The 22,071-nt window shown below is 45.1% G+C and overlaps 1 protein-coding gene across 4 annotated transcripts in view; it reads right to left on the minus strand.

The window, feature by feature from the left end:
• DNM2 (dynamin 2) overlaps nucleotides 1-22,071 on the minus strand; it is an 86,245-nt gene that overhangs the window by 16,575 nt on the left and 47,599 nt on the right. For 2 of the 4 annotated variants that reach the window (XM_084835546.1, XM_084835545.1), the window contains exons 13-15: nucleotides 14,988-15,039; nucleotides 14,250-14,261; nucleotides 6,768-6,881 (exon numbers count right to left, since the gene is read on the minus strand). In XM_084835546.1, coding sequence (XP_084691672.1) covers nucleotides 6,768-6,881; nucleotides 14,250-14,261; nucleotides 14,988-15,039 — 178 coding nt within the window. The remainder of the gene's footprint in view (nucleotides 1-6,767; nucleotides 6,882-14,249; nucleotides 14,262-14,987; nucleotides 15,040-22,071) is intronic. The other 2 variants (XM_084835547.1, XM_084835549.1) reach the window with 1 other exon arrangement.

Consider the following 22,071-nt stretch of genomic DNA (forward strand, 5'->3'; position numbering starts at 1 on the left):
TACTGATCAATGCCCACCCCTTAAAACCTTGGCACATTTTAAGATTCTGACAAAGGAGCTTGGAGAAGAAAAGCCCATAAACATAAAACTGAGGGGTCCATCCCAAGCCCTGATGTTTTACTCACCCCTCCTTTACTTTGTGGACTTCATCCCTCTTCCACTCATGTCCCTGATTTTCAGCTCTCACCTATTCTGCCCACTTTATATAAGTCACATTGCAGAGGGTGCTGGGCAAACAGAAGAGCTGATGGCACAGAGGATGGAAACTGTTCCTGCCTCTGACATTAAATGCTTCTGACATTCCAACCACTGCTTCTGATATTACCTGTTAACAGTACACAACCTTTCTAGGCCTTGCCGCCAGGAACTGGCAAGTTGCAGTCTGTAGGCAGAATCTAACCCATGGAGGGCTACCAGGTGGCCCCAGGTGTGGTGTTTGGGGTGCTCCTGCACTTTCCCCATCACCACTACATTAAATTTTGGAGCACTGGAATCACCCAATAATTTGCTAGCAAGGTCATTAGCAGCTGAAGTTAAGTTCGAAGCCAGGGAAGGCAAACTACCGGGGCGGGGGGGGGGGGGGGGCTGAAATACCATCAAAGAACCAATCACATTACTCCCCTCACTGCTTAATGATTACTAGCCTAATTGGTATGAACCTGGCTAGAGGTTATGTAGCTGACTCCATCACACTTTAATTTGAAGTAGGAACAGAAACTTTTCTATAGGCCACAAGTGGGTTAATCACCCAAAAGAGAGAGTGGGTGAGTGAGGAATTTGGGGGAAGGAATGCTCCATCAATTCAGGGCTTGACCAGCCCACTGGCCCACCTAGCTGCCAAAATGGCACTAGGCAACATGATGATGTTCTTCTTCCATCCAAACTGACCTTCTACAATCTTCACAAGTGTTGCATTTGATTAAGTGCAATCGTTAAAACACATACAACCAAAATGTTTTATTAACATTTAGCATAATATCAACATAAGATTGCTTATAGGTTCTCTATATAGTTGGATGCAATTTTATCTCCAAATTGGTTTTCCCAACATTTGAGAAAGCCCTCCAATATGTTTAGAAGTTTGCCCATTTTTGGTATGTTTGGAAGCAACTTGCTTCTCTGTCTGTTTTTAGCTTAAAGAGCAAAGATACAATTTTATTCATTCTAGTTGCATTCCTCCTTTTTTATTTATTACACTCTAGAATATCACCTAATGGTATATCAATATCCACTTGCCCCAAGTATATCCATATCTTTCCAACCTTTATAAAACATTGAACAGAACTCTGTTCTACTGCAGAGGCCCTCCTCCATGTTCCTTTGCCATCTAGGTGGGCAGAGGAGAAAGCGCCTTCCAGGTGTGGCCACAACACCATGGAACAGTTTGCCTGGAGAGGTTTGCCTGGCCCCTTTAGTGTCTGCCTTTCAGCAGGCAGTGAAGTTGATTTTATTCCAGCATATATTTTAGTAATCTGCTCTCTTTTATATATTCTAACTGCTACTATCTCTATTTTATTGTTGCTGCATTGTTTTTAGTATTTTTGTGAGCTACCTTAAGTGCACTTGTTGGAGAAGGGGGGCGGGCAGAATTTTTCCTAATAAATGAAATGATAATATAATATTCTCATCTTTTCCCATTCCAAAATAAACTTCTGTGAAGTTTTCTGTCACTGCTTAAAATACCCTAACTCCTGTATATTATTTATTTTCAGAGAGGTTTTAATATAGTCTTTAAATGGTTGTCCTTGAACCATTGGGAGACAGGAAAACAATATTTTTAATAATGCCTCTAGAATGCTTATATATAAAACTTATTTACAGTAAGTAAATTCAATCTTTCGCCTTTTCAGTGGCAATAGTACACAATCTGTATATGCTTCTTAAGTTTTATCTTATCTACCTTTATTCCAGAAGCTGCCCTATTGAAAAAACATTTGCTAATAACCTGAGCAGCCAGACTATTCATTAATAGACTTAGGAAAAAATCACCTTTGCTCTAAGAGAAAAGTACTTTCAAATTAACTTATGCAACAAAACACACAGATGTTGGAAGTTAAGGCATCCACCTTAATGTCTACACCACGTAAGGCGTAAACATGTTCTGCAGTCTCACATACTATGCTTGCTTACAAATTAGCCTCCATGCATCCACGCTTTCCATTGGTTTTTCAGCCCTAATCTCTTCTTCTACAGGCTGAGGGAACGCTGAAGCTCAGGACACAATGAAGGCCATAACCACTTAACTGTACAATGCTTCCCTGCTTTCCTTTTATCTGTTCATTTGGGTTGAGAGAATATGACAGGCTGTATATCAAGGCAGATTGATGACAGAGAATCCAATAAATCACTGGTGAGACCTCAGGCCAATTTGCCTAAGACATCTTCTCCCAGGAGGGACTTATGTTGGGCACAGGACCAAAGGAAAGTGGTATCTCAACACCCAGATACAAAACTGGGTGCACGTGGTTATTGGGACAAGTATCTGTATCATCATAAGGGGACACACAAGTCAGCAAGCAAAAGGAGGTTAAACCCCACTTTGCTGGTTTTCTGATTTGTTAAACATGCATAAGATTTACAAAAATTGTCTTAAGCTTCAGAGCACAGAGGTTGGCAGTCAAGACTGTAAGCTTAGAATTTACAAGCACGTTTGACATACCACTGAGCCCAGCTCCAGTGTTCCCTCAACCTGCAGAGGAAGAAGAAGAAGATTGTGGCTAAAAGACCAAGGGAAGTGTGGGTACAAGCACAATATGGGAGACTGTAGAATGTGTTTATTATTTACATAGCACAGAAGTTGGATGCTCTAACTTACAACTTCCTAGCAATGTCTCGGAAGTAGAACAAAAATTTGGCATACAGTCCAATCCAGAGGTAGGCAACCTGACGCCCTCCAAAAGTTTTGGTCTATAACTCCCATCATCCCTGGCCATGATGGCTGGGGTTGACGAGAGCTGTAGTCCAAAACATACGGAGGGCACCAAGTTGCCTACTTCTGCAATACAAACATATTTTGAGATAAGTTATCTTGCCCCTGAATGGGGGTTTCTGCTTTAAGTTAAATCAAAGCTTGTAGAAGCTTATGTGCTTTTTTGTGCCTGCACAGTTTGCATTTTTCTCACTAGGTGCTCAAAAGGGCAGTTATATTGGTGTATGTTTGTTGATTGCTGAAACTGACTTGATTTTTAAAAAAATTGATATGTAATCTACAGAGTAATACCCTGAGCTTCTAAGCCCTGACTCGAGCAATCAATTTGCATGGGAATTTCCAAGTAGCAAAAATTCACATATTCATCAAAAGCATCATTTAAATGCAGGCTTTTCAAAAACAAATTGTAAGTTCATCTGTTAGGAAAAGAAAAACAAACCTCAAAGCAAGACAGTTGTGGGGCAAGTGGAGGGGAATCTTTATTTCTTGAATAAACCAATTGCCAAACAAACAAACAAACCAATCAATTAAAAAATCTGACATGTCAATTGTACAGGTGACCTACAACAATTAGGCAGGAGAAATAGCAAAAATAGCTACCTGCCAACTTATTAAAAAAATCCAACTTTTGTTCACTTATACTACTCTGTTCTGGAGGGTTATATTCAGTAGGAATAATGCAGACTGCACCCATCCCTATCCTTGCATCCTCCATTTGACTTGCATATATGATGTTGGATCCAACGCTGCAATTCTGAGGATGGACACTATTCTAACAGCAGAATCGGGAGCAGGGGCAATTCCCCCTTCCCCCCTCAAAATCTGCTCCAAAGGGCTGAGAAATCCCCTGGAGCAGATTTTCCAGGAGAAGAGAGAAAGTCCCACTGCACTAGCAGACTTCTGCTAGCATGACGTTGGATCTAACCCATAATCTCAGACTGCAGTGGGCAGGGAGAGAGGATAGCGAGCAGCTGCCATGGAGCAGCTTACAGTGACCACACAATTCAGTCCAAAATTCATTCCTTAAACCCAAACATCACCCCAACCACAGTCCCGCTCTCTGCATCAACCAATCTTGCCCACTGACTCCCACCCCAGCTGGAAACCTGCACTGTCACTTACCTGAATCTGACTCCAATTGCACCCAAGGAGCACTTGACAGAAACTGTAGGAGCCTTATAGTTGCTACAGATGTCTCCTCTCAGGAGGCAATGCCTATCTGTCTGACAGGTGACACCGCTGCCAATGCCCCAGCAGCAGGAGCTGCCGCCACCTCCTCCAGGGTTCCATATTTGTAAACATGGAGCAGCAGCCAATCAAGGGACAAGGCATTGTTAAGCATGTTGTACGTGAAAGGAACAGGAGTGCTGCATGATTGCCCAGGCAATATGCTGCCTTCCTCCACCCCAAAGGTGGCATTGAGGGAATGCACATGTGTTCCAGAAATGAATCATGACTACAGAATTACAAGGCAATTTTGAATTAAAACACGTTTCTTGAGCGTTCTCTGATGCTGTTCATAAGTGAGGGGATCCATAAAACTGAGATTTGCCCATTTCTACCATTTCCCTTGATGGATGAATACATTTATAATCGTAAACACCTGAAATTTCTTTCATGAACCAAGGGGATTTTGAGCTTAGAATCTCCTGGGAGGTTTTTAAAAGGAATCCCCTCTGGTGAAGGATGGAGGATTTAACTTTACCAACACTGCAGCAGCTTAGCCTAGGGAGTGGGGGTGGGATGCATTTATCAGTTTTTGTCCACATTGTTGTCATTCATCAAAACAGATTGTGCATGGATGGCAGTGATACTTCCTCCAAGGTCAGGTTATTAGGGTATGAAACAAAAGTCACTAAAATAATTTGGCATGAGGACATCACTCCTGCTTAGCAGAACTCTCTCCAAAACTTTGATTTCGAGCTTCTAAGACAAAGGAGTGGGCAACTTGTGGCCCTCCAGATGTTTTAGCCTCCAACTACCATCAGCCCAAGCCAGGTTATTCAATGGTGAGGGTTGATGGAAGTTACAAGCCAACAACATCTAGAGGGCCACATGTTCCCCATTCCTGAGTTAAACTAAATCAGACACACTGAATTAACATAAGAATTGCCTGCACAGAGTACTGGTTAGAGAAGGGCCGTAACTCAGTGGTAGAGCCCCTGCTTTGTATGCAAAAGGTCCTGGGTTGAATCCTCAGCATCTCCGAGTAGGGCCAGGAAAGAATCCTGCCTGAAACCCTGGACAGTCACTGCCAGTCAGTGTTAGCAACACTGGGCTTGATGGATTGATGATCTTACTCAGTATAAGACAGCTTCCTGTGTTCCTAACATATATATTGTTGGTGTTTTGGCCTACCGCTCCAATCAACCCTAGCCAGTATAGCCAACGGTGAGGGATGATGGGAGCTGTAAGCCAAAGCAGCTAAAGTGCCACAAGTACACTAAAGGCTCGAAAACATGCTGATTCTACTCCTCTCCCCAGCAGCGATTCTGATAGTTATTGTACTTCAAAGTCCCCACTCAAAACCCTCCCCAAAATAAGATCAAGAAATACTAACTGAAGTAAGGGTTAAAACTGCATTGCTGTGGTCTGCTAGAGACCAATGAGGCTGATGGGAATTGTAATCCAAAACATTTGGTGGACGTAACTTGATGCCCACCAAATGTTTTGGATTACAATTCCCATCAGCCTCATTGGTCTCTAGCAGACCGCAGCAATGCAGTTTAGTGAGTCCTGGGTTGGGAATTCCAGTAAGCATATCTAGGGTTGCCAGTTCTTACAGGACAAGGTTCCCACACCTTTAAACTGGGAGCTAGGATTCCTGGCTCTTATTGCCAGCACTACTATGTCACCTGGGGAAAGCTCTTTCCTAGGTTTTAAAACTAGCTCTAAAGGTCTGCAACAAAATGTTGTGGTGTCAAGAGCTCCTCTTCAGGGCTCCAGTGTGATACTCCATTCCATTCCCTCTTCCTCCAACAGTCAGCCAGCATTCTGTAGCTAATGAGCATGCGCTGTCTTCAGTGGACCATTTCAAGGTTCCCCCCTTAGTTTTTTCCCATAAGGATATTTTGTACTTCTACAAACCTCTGGGTTCTCCCAAGCCTGTTGATACCCACCCCCCACCCCCAGTCTGTGGATGGTGCTGTTTTGCACTCACCTCTGACTTTGGAAATCGAAAGAATGATTAAACTTTCTTCTCTGTGCCTCCCTATTCCAGCCAACGTTTGCCCTACTTATTTAAGCTGTGTTCCTGAGCCTGATGCTTGCCCAATGGAGAAGGTAAAAGACATAGAAGGAAAGTGAGTAGGCAGGAGGGCAGGGGCGGGGATTAATGGACAAGACAATTGTGGGAGCAACAGTGAGTGGGAGGTAGAAAAGGGATGGCAAAGGATTTTTCTTCTCCCCCATTCCCAAAATTCATTGCAGGTCCTCACTTGGCTCTTATCATATTCTCCACATCATGCAACTGATGAAGCAAGTTGATTCAGCAAGTTTCTTTTATCCACAGAAGCTCATGCCACAATAAATAATAAAGGAGCAACAAGACACCTAATGGTTAGGCTACTATTTCTGAAGATCAATGGTAGAAAGTATGCATGTGTGACGGACTTAGAATATTACACAATTTTTTTATTTTACAAATTCTCTTTTCAATAAAGTGTTTAGCTCAGTATAAGTTAGCAAGTGGCCAACTTTAGAGCTGCAGGTAATACCACAAACCTGAACAAATGATATTCCAATATAGGCACATGTGTTCAAGAATTCAGTCTGAGTATCTACAATGCAACCCAGCCCACTCTTCAATGCAACAATATACCACACATGAATTACATACCTCTTCATCCTTGTACCAGGACAAACTCTCTGCCGTCAAGACAAACCAATATTCCTTGGAGCCACCTTTCATGATGCTAATGTTGTTGATGGTCAGCCAGCCTCGCCGGATGACCTGGAGGAAATCAAGGAGTGGGAGGAGAGGATGGAGGAACGAACAACGGATTACAGGCTATCTTGGAGAACACAAGGTGGAGGGGCCTGCTCCAAGATCAAGAGGTTTGGTACAACGACTTACTAAAATTCTGACCCTAGCTGCAGCAGGACACGGAACAGGAAAGGCTTAAATGCACCTCAGCCTACAGTACCACGGTCTTGGAAAGACCCGAAGCCCACTGGTAATTCCCACATACAACATTACTCTCACCCATTGATTTAGGCTGGCTCTGAACTGCTAGGCAATGGCACCCTGGCTTACAATTGCAAAAGTCAGAAGTATCATCAATATTAAGCAAGGAAATGTAAAAAACCTCTCAAGATTGAACTGCATGCATTAACTCTTAGTTTTACTAAGAAGTAAATCAAGGGAGATCTTAGCACCTGTGTAAAAAGCAGGAAACCAAGAATAAATAGGACTGAAAAGCAGTCTTTTATGCAATGCCATGACCAGGGCTCTGCAGCAGCAAGCAAACCAGGAAGATCAACCCCCCCCCTCCCTCAAGATGCAGAAATAGCCAAGATGGAGTATTTAAGCATCCTGCTTAGTAGCCCAATGCTCAGTGATAAACAAGCCCACACTGCCACACGTAAAAGCTAGGCAGGAGCTGCTTCACTTTACAGCAACAGGCAGAACATTGGTTATAGTCCAACTTGGCTGTGAAACCCATCAGTATGAACACAGTGAGAAGCAGCTAAGAATCTTACCATACCCCTCAGATTAGCAAGCTTGTAGCTTTCACAAGAAAAGTCTGAAAAGATGCAGACAGCAGCCACAGTATACTGGGGGGAACAGCTAGTCTTCCTGCCTCAAGTGCACATGGCCAATTTGCAGGAAAGCAGCCTGCATCATATTTATTTATTTATTTATTTATTTATTTACTAACTATTTAAATTATTTTTAGATTGCCTTTAAAAGTAAAAGTCTCACAGAGTAGCTAGAGAGCAAGTGACAAACTCAGGACAAAAGGGAGACTCCTGAATGAAGTTGCACTGATTTGCATGCTTAGCCCTCCCTGCTTAGCCCGTTCCAGAACCCCAGCAACTTCTGCTCCTCTCAATGGCCTAAGAAGGATACAGTTTATGACTTGGCATTGATTTGTCACTTGTAGGTAGTAAGACACACAATGTTTGCTTGAGGGAACAACTCCCTGCCTGATGAAGTTATACTAACTTTGCAGAAAACTCCAACTAGAGCTATGAACAAACTTTTGGGAACTGCCTTACTGAGCCTATTCATACAATCATGGAGGGAGAAATAAATCATGGTGGCTTATTTCCCTGCCGCATGTGGCGGTCACGTGCCAGCAGGATCTGCATAATGACTCTCGCCAGCATGACTTGCCATGTCCTGCGAACCTGGCAAGGGTGGCTTGTTACCATGATTAACAAGCTATCCCAGAACCCTAAAAACAGCCATGGGTTCTAAGTGGCTTCTTAGTCACAGCAACAAGCCACCCTCACTGGATTCGCACGACATGGCAAGCCGTGCCAATGAAGGTAATTATGCAAATCCCCCCGCCCCCCTGGCATGTGCAGTGAGAGAAATAAGCCACCATGGCTTATTTCCCCCTCCATGATCATGCAAACCTGGTCAGTGTTTCATTACAGAAGCCAACCCTACTTGCCATTTTACTCAGATCAGTTCAAAAACATGAGAGCTGCTCTTGTCGCTCTGATTGTCTTTAACCCTTTCACTTCTTTGGTATAGCTAGCCCGACTTCAACCATCCGTTCTCAAAATAAAATATAAATAAGGGTAACCACTGAAGTATTAATATTGATGTTTTTCTGTCTTTTGGTGAGATGATTTGTTCTCAAGTTGTTTGGAATTACAGTTGGCTCCAGGATGACAGCATTCTTTTACCCTGAAAGAAACTTCAAGGCCTGGTGTTTCAAATCAGGCAAAGAACTGTTTATTTTAATTGGTTACACTGATATCCTGTCAACTCTCTAAAGCAATAGTTTTCATACAGTGTTGAAAGGAGTGCAGGGGTTCCTCAGAAGCTTACCCTGAACGAGAAGATGAGTAAGGGTGGATGAGCTACCCTGAAAGAGAGTTTCGCCCACCACCATCAATCCTCCCTGCAATGTACAGCTGCACAGAAGTGTGTGTGCTTTTGGAGCAATAGGCCTGTGACTAGTCCTCTGTGTGTGAACAGCATGTGCCCAGAACGTTCTGTAGTGCACAGGGTCTCCTCTGACAAGCTGATGCAGGAAGCATTCCCAGATGGAAGCAAGTCTGAAAACCGCTCTTGTGAATTTGAGCAGTATTGGGAAGATGTTAAAACCTCTTTACCAGCAATGGCTATGGGGAGAATTGCACTTTAGCAAGTGAGTGTTACATCTTTATGAAGCTTAGTCCTGATAACAACCCTCCCCCCTGGTTTTATAGCCACCTTGGATTTTCACTGCTCTCAGTGTCAGGGTGCTGGGTTTTGAGAGTGCCTCCTGAGCAGGGGACCTTGGCTAGAGTTTGGTCCCAACCCTGCAAACCCCCATGGTGTTATAGGCATCTCCCTGGTTTTGCTGCACTTGGGATTTTTGCTCCCCTGGGGTAATTGTGCAGGGTTTTAAGGGTGCATCCTGACTAGGAGAGGTTGTGTGTGGAGCTTGGTCCCAATCGTGCAAACCCACAAGGTTTTCTAGCCACCACCACCCTTTTTGCTGAACTCGGGATTTTCGCTCCCCTGGGTGTATTTACACGGGGTACTGATGGTGAATTGGGTGCCTCTTGACTGGGGGAGGCTGTGTATGAATTTTTGTCTGGATCACACAAACCTCCAGTGCTGTAGAGGTGACACAGCACCGCTGCTCGGGTGGGAGGACTGCAGCAGGACAGTGGGTCTGAGAGTCAAATTACACACAGTGGCTTAATAAGCTACTCACTTATTAGCCTGCTTGTGTGGCAGGGTGTCGTGGACTATTTAAAAAATAAGCTACTGTGAGTAGCTTATTAAGCCACCCACTATGGGTTATCGGGTCGTCTGAACACGGCCTCTGTCCCAGTTTAACCTGTATGAACTGGGGTTCCTCAGAATCCATTCACCTCACAAGGCCTCCAAAGTATATTAAGAATGAGCCACTTGCCCCTAGAACTGTGCTTTGAACATCTGAATAGCTTGGAACATTAAAGCGAAGAACAACTGTTTATAGACTGGGAAGGGCAGTTCTTAATTTCATGAGGGAGCAGCCAAAACAAGCTAGGTATGGTGGCTGACAGGGCAGCTGGTAACATCCTGTAACACTCACCATGTCTGCAAAATCTTGAGCACACTAGTTAAAATTATGCATTTATTGCATTTCTATATTGCCTTTCTGGAATGAACCAAGGCAGTTCACAAAAATTCAGAAAACAAAATTAAACAAATTAAAACATGAGAGTCAGCACATACACTTCCTTAGCTCAACAAACTTGTTGTGTTTGAACCTAAAAGGCTCTTTTAGGTTCAAACACAAACACAAAAGGCTCCTTGGGTTTTCATTTTCCTCACTTGAACACAAAAGGCTCCTTGGGTTTTCATTTTCCTCACTTGATCAACATCCCATCTTCTGGGTAGGCCCTTAGAGGAGGGGAACTGCAGCAAAAACTCTTCAGATAAACTTCGCAAGGCAGACCTGGGTCCAGCCTCAGGAGTCCAAGGATGGTTGGCCAAACTATGTCGACCCCCGCAATGTTCTCATTCATTTTTATTTTTGTATCCCACTGTTCCTTCCCAAAGGAAGCCCAAACAGCTAACAACACACAGAATGCGTTCTACCCAAATTAGTACCACTACACAGATTAGTAATGAGCAGATTAGAAAGGAAGCTATCTATGTGTTGAGGCATTTGAGTCACACCAAAGCATTCACTGGAAGAGGGAAGCAAACCTAATGGCTATGGCTGAGCAGAGTTAGACACAACAGCTATAGATGTTACAGGCAGGACTTGTTGAGCAGCCATGGAAAGGGACCAGGAATTTGGCCTGGATTGTACTGCAGTTAAGCTTTCCAAACCACGCTTGAAAAGGTACGGGGGAAAGAAACGCACATCAATCAGGCATATCCTCATCTTTCCAGTGCTGCTCAGGTTGCTGCCAACATAGATATCAGGGCGACAGACACACACAAGGAGTGGTGCACTGGTGGGCATGGGCTGTTGCAAACTGTAATTTTAACTCAGCCAGTTTGCATGGTAGAGGAATGGAAGGTGCTGTGAATTCAAGACATCAGAAAGGAAGTCAAGTCACTATTTCCTCTCTTCGAAGTATTCTTTTTAATTTAAAAGACTCAGAAATCATTCACATTTTAAATCAAATTGAGTTTTAAAGGAACAGAGGCAGAAGAGTGGGTGGAAGGCACTGAACAGGGAGAGAAACCTTGAGAACATATGTGGAAGAAGAAACAGATCAAGAGAAAGACTGAGTTTGAGGAGAATAAGGGGCACCAGTCCAGGGGAAGCCATTTCTGCTTCCATCTGGGGAAAAAGAGAAGAGACTTGAATGAACAGGGCTTTGTACAGCTGGCTATGTAGACAGGTGTGGAAAACAGAGGGAGGGGGACAACTTGTGTGTGGCAGGGAAAGTTCTGAGCAGAAAGGACAAGAGACGTTCTCTTCTAGGTATCAGTCTCTTTATCCTGCTGCTCCTCCAGCACCACAGCCAGGCTTGCAAGATGATGAAAGAAGGAGTACAGGTTTCTTTAGGGCTCCCTACTTCCTCACAAATGCGGAAGCATGAGTTTTACTCACTAGTATGGCTTGAAAAGCAAGTTCCACCTTCAAAACTTATGAAAAAACCAGACACAGCCCAGCCAGTCAGATCTCCACCTTCCTCTTACTGCAGCCCAATCCACATTCCCACAGCCAGCAACAGAAGACCAGGAATTGGAGACCCAGAGAACAAGAACGCCCTCAGGAGGTTTTATAGTAGTGTTTCCCAAACTCCTGATAGCTGGCAGTCTTTTTTGCCGAGTTGAAATTGGAGGCACATTTCGCTCTTACACCCCACGAAAGAGAGTATGTGTAAGAGTTAAGACTCAAGCTCCCTCACAGGAGCGTATCCTGTTTCTGGCATGGGTTACTGTTCAGAGTATCACCTGCTCAGAAGGAGGCAAGCTCAAAGCAGCAACTCATGCAGGCGCAATAGGCAACCCCCTCAGTGGATGGGTGTTTTGGGCTCAGACAAGCCTCTAATTCCTTGCAGCACACCAATGTGTCCTGGCACAGTATTTGAGAATTACTGTTCTGAGGTTTGCACAGAGTTATCCTTAGAATAGAATGAAAATGGATGTGTCAGAACTTTCAGACTCTTCAAGAGACCCAAAAAGCAGTGATCAAAACTTCTGATAGGCTGCCTGAGATTACAGAGCAAGCTGGCAAAGGCAAGTCCATACTGTGATACTGATTTTACACCAGCTCAGCATTCTGGTCCATATGGAATTGGGGGCAGGGATCTCTTGTCCAGTCTAAATAGTATTTGAACAGGAAGTCTCCCACACCTCAAATCTGAGCAGAATGAATGCATAAGCATTCAAAATGGATGTTAGCATGCATGCCACATATGTACACCGCCACTGTAATTACACTGTAATTAGGTAATAATATTCCTGCAAAAGTACATGAGAACACTATTTCCAGAAGAGAACTGGGCAGAGGAGTTTCTCTGCATCTATGTTAAGACAATACTCTCCTCTTCCATCCAAAAGTTTCTGGCAATTCCATTTTCTTATAGAACCAACAGCAAGTTACTCATTTAATTTCAAGTTCCAAGACCACCATCCACAACACTTCCCTCAGGGACTTTTGAGTTCAAAGGGCAATGTTGGTTTGTTTAATCAAGTAGCAAATCAAAGCCAAACCCAACTATCCAAATTGCTTAGGAATTAGTGCACTTAAAGGAAAAGCATAGAGCAGCATTGGTCTCACCAGACAAGGGAAAAGAGCATAAAGGAATGATGGGGCATGCACATCTCTTCATCCCAGGAATGATAGAGAAGCCAGGACCAGCTGAGATCTTAGATGGTAATGTGTACACATCAGGTAGGAAGCTTTCATGGGGTAAGGTTACGGCAGTTGCCAAACAAGCTGGGCATATGGATGTAGCATTTAATGCAACCTTAAGCCTGGACAGGTGACTCAAAGTCTAAAGGGCCACTGTTGCTTGCCAGCATTTGCCAAGATGGCAACATTCCTGGGCACCCTTCTCCACTACAAGTGAACTGCAAACATTCCTTTTTCCTGGGACCACTGTCACTATTGAGATATGATAGAGAATCAATACTTACTTCTGACTGGGCTAGACACTACCAAGACTGCAGATGCTTCTTCATATGGCAGTTCTAACAGAGAACATGTTGTTCAGCAAACAGGTGGCAGCGGCAAAACAAGAACCGTGAATATGCAAGTGCCCTGCATTTGGAGGACTGAGACTATTGTGTGTCATCTTCCAGAACAGCTTCAGTGAGATGCATGTCCATGTGGGTCAGCTCTCTGCTCCCACCAACAGTGTTCATCAGTATGGATCTCAGGAATATCTAGGACTATCAGCCACCAGTTACTATCCTCACTTGGAGCGTAGGACTCCCTGGGGCTGTTTGAAGTTACACTCCAAAAAGCAAACCAATCACTAAAGTGTGATGTACAGCATGAAGGATTTAGAAGTATTTTCAAGAAGGGAAAGAGTAGAAATGGACAGGAATGCCAGAACAGAGCCTGCCTGCCCGCCAGACGCTCGTAACATTGCAGTTACCAGCCAAAGTGCACTGGGATACATGACTTCTACTCTGAGCTACATATCTGCTTCTCAGTGTCAGCTGAAGCTAGAGCCCTGGGGCATTTAGGCAGCTGAAACTTGGAGCCTTAACTATTAAAGTGAGGACAAGGTTACCATCATATGTATGGCACTCCATACCAACAGAGCACAAAAGGAAGGATGGGTAAAGCTTCAAACCAGGCACAAAGAGAAGCTTTTTAGTAAGGACACTGCCCTATCCCATTTCTCACATAGTAAGATGCCCCTGGGATTCCAGGGGGGATGGAACTAGTACCAATCCTCTGCAAACTAGATGAAGGGTTCAGAAAGCCACCATCCCTGCCTAAAGCCACTTTCATTGCCAGCTTGATAAGACCAAGAATTCCACACTAGCAACTGAGATTAAAGTTATTGTTCCCATGTCTGGATCTCCTGGAACACCATTTGAAGTCACTTGCTTTTCCATACAATTAAGTGCACTTTATTTGAGGCAGAAAGGTAACCCAATCCAAGGACTTTTACTTTTGGGGGGAAAGGAAGTCTCCATCACCAAGTTTTATGTATCAATTGACTAGCACAGTATACAGGTACTTACCAGTATTTCACCCTTTTAGAGGTTGGCAAAATTAGTGGTGCAGGTAAAATAAGGAAAAGCAGGATGAGGGGACAGAACAGTGAAGAAAACCAAATAATGGAGCAGAACGGGAAAAGGGAAGCAGGAAGCACAAAAAATGGTAGGGGGAAAAAGCAGAAACAAACAGTAAAAGAAAACCGTTACATGCTATTATTTATAACTGTACAGTGTTAATGTTTCATTATAGTATTTCCAAACAAGAACATATGCAAATACATTATATACAGACTAAGTTCATGCAACAAGTTACATTTCCAGTCTTGTGCTCAAGTCCTGCCTATCACAAATAGGAGGAGCCTCAAGACTAGCAAATCCCTGAAGGGATGTTATGGTTGCATTCTTTTTTATACTTCTGGCTTGGAAGTTCTCCTGTGCTACCTGTGTTAAAACTGGCATAGTTTTGTGTTCACTTCTGGAGAGAAAAGGGAGTGCACTTCGCAGAATTTATTCTGGCCTAAATAGTTAAGCAGAAGATGACTTGGTGGAAGTCCTGTACTTCCTACAGCTTGTGGCCAGCAGCATGTTATTTTCTGTCTTCAAATGACACAGGGCAAGAGCATCTACCTCTTCTGTTAAACTGTGACTATACTCACAAGCCAGTTCACATTCTGCAACTATAGATAGCACGCCCAACAGGCTGGACTGAATGCGCCAATACTAAGTCCTACTTAGCTTAAGGAAAGAGACATTCATCTGTACCTGATTTGGGATTGCTCTTTTCTTATTTGCTTGGGTACTCCTTTGCTGTGCACTGAAAGAAAAGGGACAAAGAGATGGCTTTATATTTATCATGTCTTGTCATCCCCCAACCGCAAGGCCAACTTGCATGTTAGCTACACTCTGAGCAAACAATACATGCGTTCTTGTTCAAGTCAAGCGAAGTTAGAGATGTAAAAATGAAAAAATGCCAACACCTGAAGGAAAAGTAATGGGAACGACAGCTACAAACCACGCAACAGCTTCTTCCAATGCCAAAACTCTCTGCACAGCCAGAGCAATTCTGAAAGCTCTCTCTAAACTAGTAAGGAAGACTAGGCCTCAACCCTGCCTCTGTCCACTTCAAAAGGAGAAAAACTGGTTTTAGGGAGGAAGTGGGAGGTGCCTTCTAGTCTAGCCCCCAGCTAAATCTTTCTTCTAAGAACATGCTTCCTTGTGGATGGAAGAATGACCCTAATGTTTGGAAAAATTGGGAGGCAACAAGTAGAGAGAACAACTCACTGATCAGTAGATGCACATGCAGCATTTCAAGAAGCTTCATGTTGCTAGCTCAGATTGGTTTTTAATTGCTACCTGATCTCAGAACCAAAGTAACCAACCTGGAAAATATTCCCCGAATAAAACATAAACTTCACTGCAAAGGTTTGGCCCCTGAACAAATCAGAGTGGATAAGTATCTCTGAACTTAGCCAGGCTCCAAGTTCTATCAAAGGCGGTCTCTCAGGCTACAATGGGTACCAGTATAGGACTTGCTTCATACTTCAAGTAACCTCTTGTTTTTTAAATTATGTTCTGGAACTTACACATGAGAAGAGATGCTCTAAATCTTCCAAGAGAATGTTTATGCAGCCCATGGGTTACAGTTTAGAACACAGAAAATAAGCTGTCAAATAGCATGCTAGGGTATTTGCCCACGCAGCTGCAGAAAAACTCTAGGGCCATGCATTCAAGATTTGCTGTTACAGAGTATCTGTAGGTCCTCCAGTTTATGTCAATCACATGACTTTAAGGGGTTTTATGACTCCCAGGAAGCTGAGTTGAAAGAGAGCTCAAAGGTTACAGAATGCCACCTTCCACAGATATTGTTCCACTATACAACCAAGGAAGGAGGATCGGCAACCTTCTCCAGCCATCTATTTCACTGTCACTCCATACTCATTAGTCAGGATTAGTTTCCTCAAAACCCAGCCTAAATCACTTTGCTGCCAGGGCCAGCCCCAAACATTTTGCGGCCTTCAGCAAAGGACAAGATGATGTCCCAGTTGCATGTACACAAGCCAACTGGACTGGCAGCTGAATCTTATTGCAACACTGATGACAGTACAGTTTCCTCCACCACACAAGAGGGTAGTAGAGTAGCTTAGGGGGTGCCTCGCAGGCCATGTGGCACGTACAAATCTATCCATTCTGTGATCCTCAGCATCTGCCGCCTTAGGCAGCTGCCTCACTCTGCCTAATGGTAGGGCCAGCCCTCTTTACTGCAATTTTAATACACCAACTCTAGTCCTTTCATAGCATTTCAAATTAGCAAGGTGGTTTAAAATGTTAATCCTGTCCTGTGCATTGTCAGCCTTCAGAGCTATTAATGAATAACTTTGGGACACAGTGTCGGCTGAATGCAACTAACCCGCCTCACACCACTGGGTGCCCCAAGTGCCCCGTTATCCAGTTACATGTACATATAGCATGCAGATTCACTATCCTCCTCCAGCTGATGGAAGCATTTCTATCAAGGCCCTCTGTGCTGCAAAATATTTTGAGAACAGCATATGACCAGTGAACATAGACAAGTCACCCAACTCCAGGTCAATCTGCATTTTTCATTTTGAAACTGATTTTTGGGTTGAAATAGCAGGAAGAGAAATCTGGTCCTGCTCCGTCTCAGTTGGAGTCTTTTGTAGACAGCATCTTCATGCTTGGCAAGAGGCACTTCCATAAGTATGGTGGGATAGAATTTTTAAGAACTGAAAGCTAAGTTTCTGATCATCTCATGTTTCTCCCATCTCTGATTCCATTAGAATTCTGTGCATAAAAAATGGAACAAGCATTCCTGTCCCACTAGTGAGAGTATGTGTGCTGGGGTATGGAGAAGGTAAGAAACAGCAAGAATCACCCCTACTGCTCAGAAGAAACTCCTGCTGTTTCTTATCTTCTCTAATCTCGAGCACAAATGAGATCTCCAGTCAGAGAATCATTGCATGATGCTTGCCAGAGGGCTAGGGGCACTTGCAGAGTGCATTTGTGAAACCTGTTTCCATTGCCCAATTCCAATCTTTACCCCAGTCTTTGTACGACCCCCTTCAACTGTTCCAAAGGGTTAGACAAGCTGGACTCTAGCCATAATAGGGATAAATTGTCACAGGCAAATACGCACCCAGCCACAATGTGCTGCTCAGTGTAACAGCTGGGGAGATTGGGAGAAGTTTCAGAAGCATCCAGAGGAAAGACCAAGGTAATTCAAAGAAAAACCAAGATAGATTAAGGAAAAGAAAGAACTGTGAATTGTGAAGAGACATGAATTAAGGCTGAAAACACACATACTACCCCAGAGAGAGAAGGGGTGGAGGAAAGAAAAAAGCAAACACTCTGCCCAGATTGCCTTCAGGCCACTTGCTATGCTGGTGCCTAATACCTCAGGCATTACTCTTGTTGGGAAGAGTTGTTAATTGCAAGCACAGATAATTGGGTTTACGACAGGCACACAGTCTGCTGGGCATGAAGGGTGTGAACAGAAAGGCACCTAGATAGACCACTACAGAAAGGTGGGGGTCAGTGGTTATAGAGGAACCTGGAAGTACATATGACATTGGGAAACCATCAAAACATCCTGGATTCCAAGGTTTAAGTAAAGAAGGGAGTAACTTTGTAGGTTGCGCTCCTGGTAGATAGAGGGCTCTGAGTATGGAGCCCTCTGCCTATCCTATGCCCAGCCAGCAAGAGCCAGGTAGGGCGAGAGGAGGACAGAGGAGATTTCACCTCTATTCATCCATTTAAAATACAAACGCAGCTAGACAGATTATCTGAGCCCATCTAGATGACTTACCATTCAGAGGATGGGAAGGAGACTGGAGATGACACAGCATACTGCACAACACAGCCTCTCCTCTTCTCCCCGGCGACGAGGACACCCTCTTTTCTCCCTCTGACTTCTCTTATGAGGTTGCAGTTGCAACCTTGTAAGAGAAACTTTCCGCAGTGGCTGGGACAGGGTGAAGGAGAGAAGATCCACGATCAGATCTCCTCCTCCATGCTTATAGCTCTGTCTATGGGTGCAGAGGAGGAAATCTGCAGCATCCTATGGCACCCCAGATGCTGCCTAGAGGCCATAGGATTGCTCTCTCCATCTAGGATCACCAAGGCAGCTTTTTAAGAATTACCACCTATTCCATGCACAACTGCAAATGCAGGTTGAGTCTACAGATCAAGTTGAGATCTGTAATCAGAGTTTAGATCTGTTATATATTGGGAACATTTTGAGGCAGGAAGAAAATGTATGAAATGCTCCACTTGAACAATAAGGAAACCAGACTGCTGTTAGCAGAAAAAAACCAATAATGGATGTAAAGCAGCATCCAAAATGACTTCTGGCAGAAGCAGACCAATGATGAGCCTTTGGTTTGGGATGATTCATTTCCTAGAGATGATGCAATAAGTTAAGCACATAAATTAAAAGAAGGCCAAAAGGTATCGGTTAGAAGGGTCAAAGTCCTCAGAAAGTTGGAGGTTATAATTGCTTTAAACAAGAGGACCAAACAAAGCATATGCTATGTATTAGAAAGCACACAAGCCTGTTCAGAAGGATGTTGACATGATTAAATAGTCAAGGAGGCAATAAAAAGCAAGACTTTATCCTTTAAAAAGTGGAAGTACATATCCAATCAAGGGGGGCACAGACTCAAATGGACAAAGTTTAAACTTAAAACGAGGTAAGCCAAAAAGAATTTGAGAAGCAAACTGAATGTATTGCAAGAATTAATACAAATGTATTTAAATACAAGAAGCAGGAAACTAGCGAGAGAAGCTATGCAAGGGTTGGATAACAAGGTATAAGAATATTATGAGTCAGAATATGTGTGAGTCAGAGAAACTGCAGACACTTGAATCCCCAACCCCCCTTCCTGTGCATCAGTGTTGGAGGGATACCTACAGTTGAGTCATTTTTCCCAGCCTTGCATCTCAAGACTTATGGGCATCAGAGGTGACAAAGGAGGACTTAAGAAGTAATCACAGCGGTTGTATCCAGTGTTAGTTCTACACAGAGTAGACCCATTGAAATGAATGGGGCTTAAGTTAGACTAACATTGGAACCCCAGGATCAAATAACATCACCCAAGTATGCATCACAAGCCTCAAGGTGCTCCTGGATCTGCTGTTACATGTGAAAGCCAAGATTGTACCTTCCAAGCCAGGAGCGTTTTTTACTATTTCCATATGGAAGGAAGGAAGGATGCATCCCTTTTTGATGTATTTGTAGCTGGCAACCATTATCCTGAACTGGTAACTTTGAGGCTAGACACAGAGCATGGTGTACCAGTTCTCCTATAGCTCCTTATTGCTAACTCCCTATTTTCCTCTGATTGCAATTCAAGGTGTCATTTTTTTCCTATAAAGCCCAAGTGTTTTGAAATCTACACACCAGCAAACATTTTTCCTTCCCTATTTCTCAACACTACAGCACCTTACAGAAGGCTCAAATGAGACAGCTCTCAGTACTACTTGTGTACAATGTCAGACCATCACACATATGGAGAGGCATTCCCAGAGGCTGCACCGTGCATCACTTCCCTGGAGACTTGCCAAAGCATTTTTCTGGAAGTGGCTTAAGACCTTCCTGTTTTGGCTGGCTTTTACTATTTGGACATATGCCTTTGGCACCAGGCATGATAAGCACCTAAATCAAGTCAGTGTGAGTTGTAAGTGTGAGTTGTAAGTGTGAGTTGTAAGTGTGAGTTGTAAGTGTGAGTTGTAAGTGTGAGTTGTAAGTGTGAGTTGTAAGTGTGAGTTGTAAGTGTGAGTTGTAAGTGTGAGTTGTAAGTGTGAGTTGTAAGTGTGAGTTGCAGTGAGAGCCAGGGCCTGCAGGAGAGGCCACCACCACCACCGGGGAAGAGGCGTGCCTGTTGCTGCTGGGCCTGCTGCTGCTGCCACCGCCGTCACCGCCGCCACTACCACCACCAGGCCTTCCCTGTAGACTTCTGCCTGGCAGACCGCCAGTCCCTGCAGGAGCAGGCCCCCAGGTACAGAGCCAGCTGTGCTGCTCCACCTGCCCCTCCCTGGAGGGGCTACATAAGCTGGCTGGCTGAAGTGGCCTGGGAGAGCCAGGGCCTGCAGGAGAAGCCACCACCACCACCACCACCGGGGAAGAGGCGTGCCTGTTGCTGCTGGGCCTGCTGCCGCCGCCGCCGCCACTACCACTACCACCACCACCAGGCCTTCCCTGTAGACTTCTGCCTGGCAGACTGCCAGTCCCTGCAGGACCAGGCCCCTAGGTACCCAGCCAGCTGTGCTGCTCCACCTGCCCCTCCCTGGAGGGGCTACATAAGCTGGCTGGCTGAGGTGGCCTGGGAGAGCCAGGGCCTGCAGGAGAAGCCACCACCACCACTGGGGAAGAGGTGTGCCTGCTGCTGCCGCCACCGCCACCGCCACCGCCACCACCACCACCACCACCACCACCAGGCCTTCCCTGTGTACTCCTGCCTGGCATTATTTTTATGGGGATTTTTAATTGTTTGTTTGTTTGTTTGTTTTTCTGGGGGATTTTGTTGCGTTTTTAGGGGTGGGTAGCCTGCCTGATAGGCGGGAGCGAGGGGGCATGTGTCCACCTGATGGAGGCAGTGGGGGGGAGTGCTGGGGGCCAGAACATACCGAGGCTGGGCGGCAGGCGCTGGCGGAGCGCTAGGGGCAGGCCATGCAAGGTAAGGGGAACAAGGGAGAGATGTGTAATATCTGCCCCTGTTCCGGGCCTGTCCAGAGCCAAAGGATGGCTGGGGGAGGCGTGACCCCATCTTCTGGCCTTCGTTTGCTGTTCTGCAATGCCAGGTCTGTTACACAGAAAAGCTCCCTCATCCATGACATGATTCTGGATGAGGGTGCAGACCTGGCATGTATTACGGAGACCTGGCTGGCCGAGGCTGCTGCTCCAACACTTGCGGCCATGTGTCCAGCTGGATTTTTGTATGCACAGCAGCCGAGGGCTGGGGATCGGGGAGGGGGAGTGGCTGTTATCTACCGAGAGTCCTTGGTCTTCACCAGACCCCCTCTCCGGGAGACCAAGGTTGCTGAGTGCATGTACTGGAGGTTGGGCCCGAAGGGCAGTCTGGGGATTCTGCTTGTGTACCGTCCACCCCGCTGCATGACTGACTCCCTGGCTGAGGTGCTTGAGGTGGTCTCTGATGTGCGTGTACAGTCCCCTAACTTATTGGTGTTGGGGGACTTCAACGTACATTTGGAGGCCATCCTCACAAGAGCACCTCGGGACTTCATGGAGACCATGGCCTCCTGGGAGCTGCACCATATTCTAACTGGGCCCACCCATGTAGCCGGTCATGCACTAGACCTTGTGTTTGTTTCTGGAGAAGCGGGGAGTGCTCTGGAAGTCGGGGGTATATCCACCACCCCCTTGTCATGGTCAGATCACTATCTGGTGACGTTGGACTTCTCGGTTCCACAACCCCTCCGCAGGGGTGGAGGACCCATTAAAATGGTCCGCCCCAGGCGTCTTATGGATCCAAATGGATTCCTGAACATGCTTGGGGATTCTCTGGGGCATGCCAACGGCCACTCGGTCGAGACCCTGGTGGGTGGCTGGAATGCCGCAATCACTGGGGCATTAGATCAGGTGGCTCCGAAACGCCCTCTCCCCCTGAACAGGGCTCGGACTGCACCATGGTTCAATCCGCGGTTACGAGATCTGAAACAGGAGGTGAGACGGCTAGAGCGCCAGTGGCGGAAGTCTCGCTCCAAAGACGATCAGACACGGGCTAGAGCCGTATTTTCAGCCTATCACGTGGCGGTGAAGGCAGCAAAAAAGGAATATTATGCTGCCTCCATCGCATCTGCAGAGTGCTGT

The sequence above is a fragment of the Heloderma suspectum genome, chromosome 2 (genome assembly GCF_057233095.1).
Source record: "Heloderma suspectum isolate Gila_16-S chromosome 2, 16-S_ref, whole genome shotgun sequence".
NCBI classification, from domain to species: Eukaryota; Metazoa; Chordata; class Lepidosauria; order Squamata; family Helodermatidae; genus Heloderma; species Heloderma suspectum.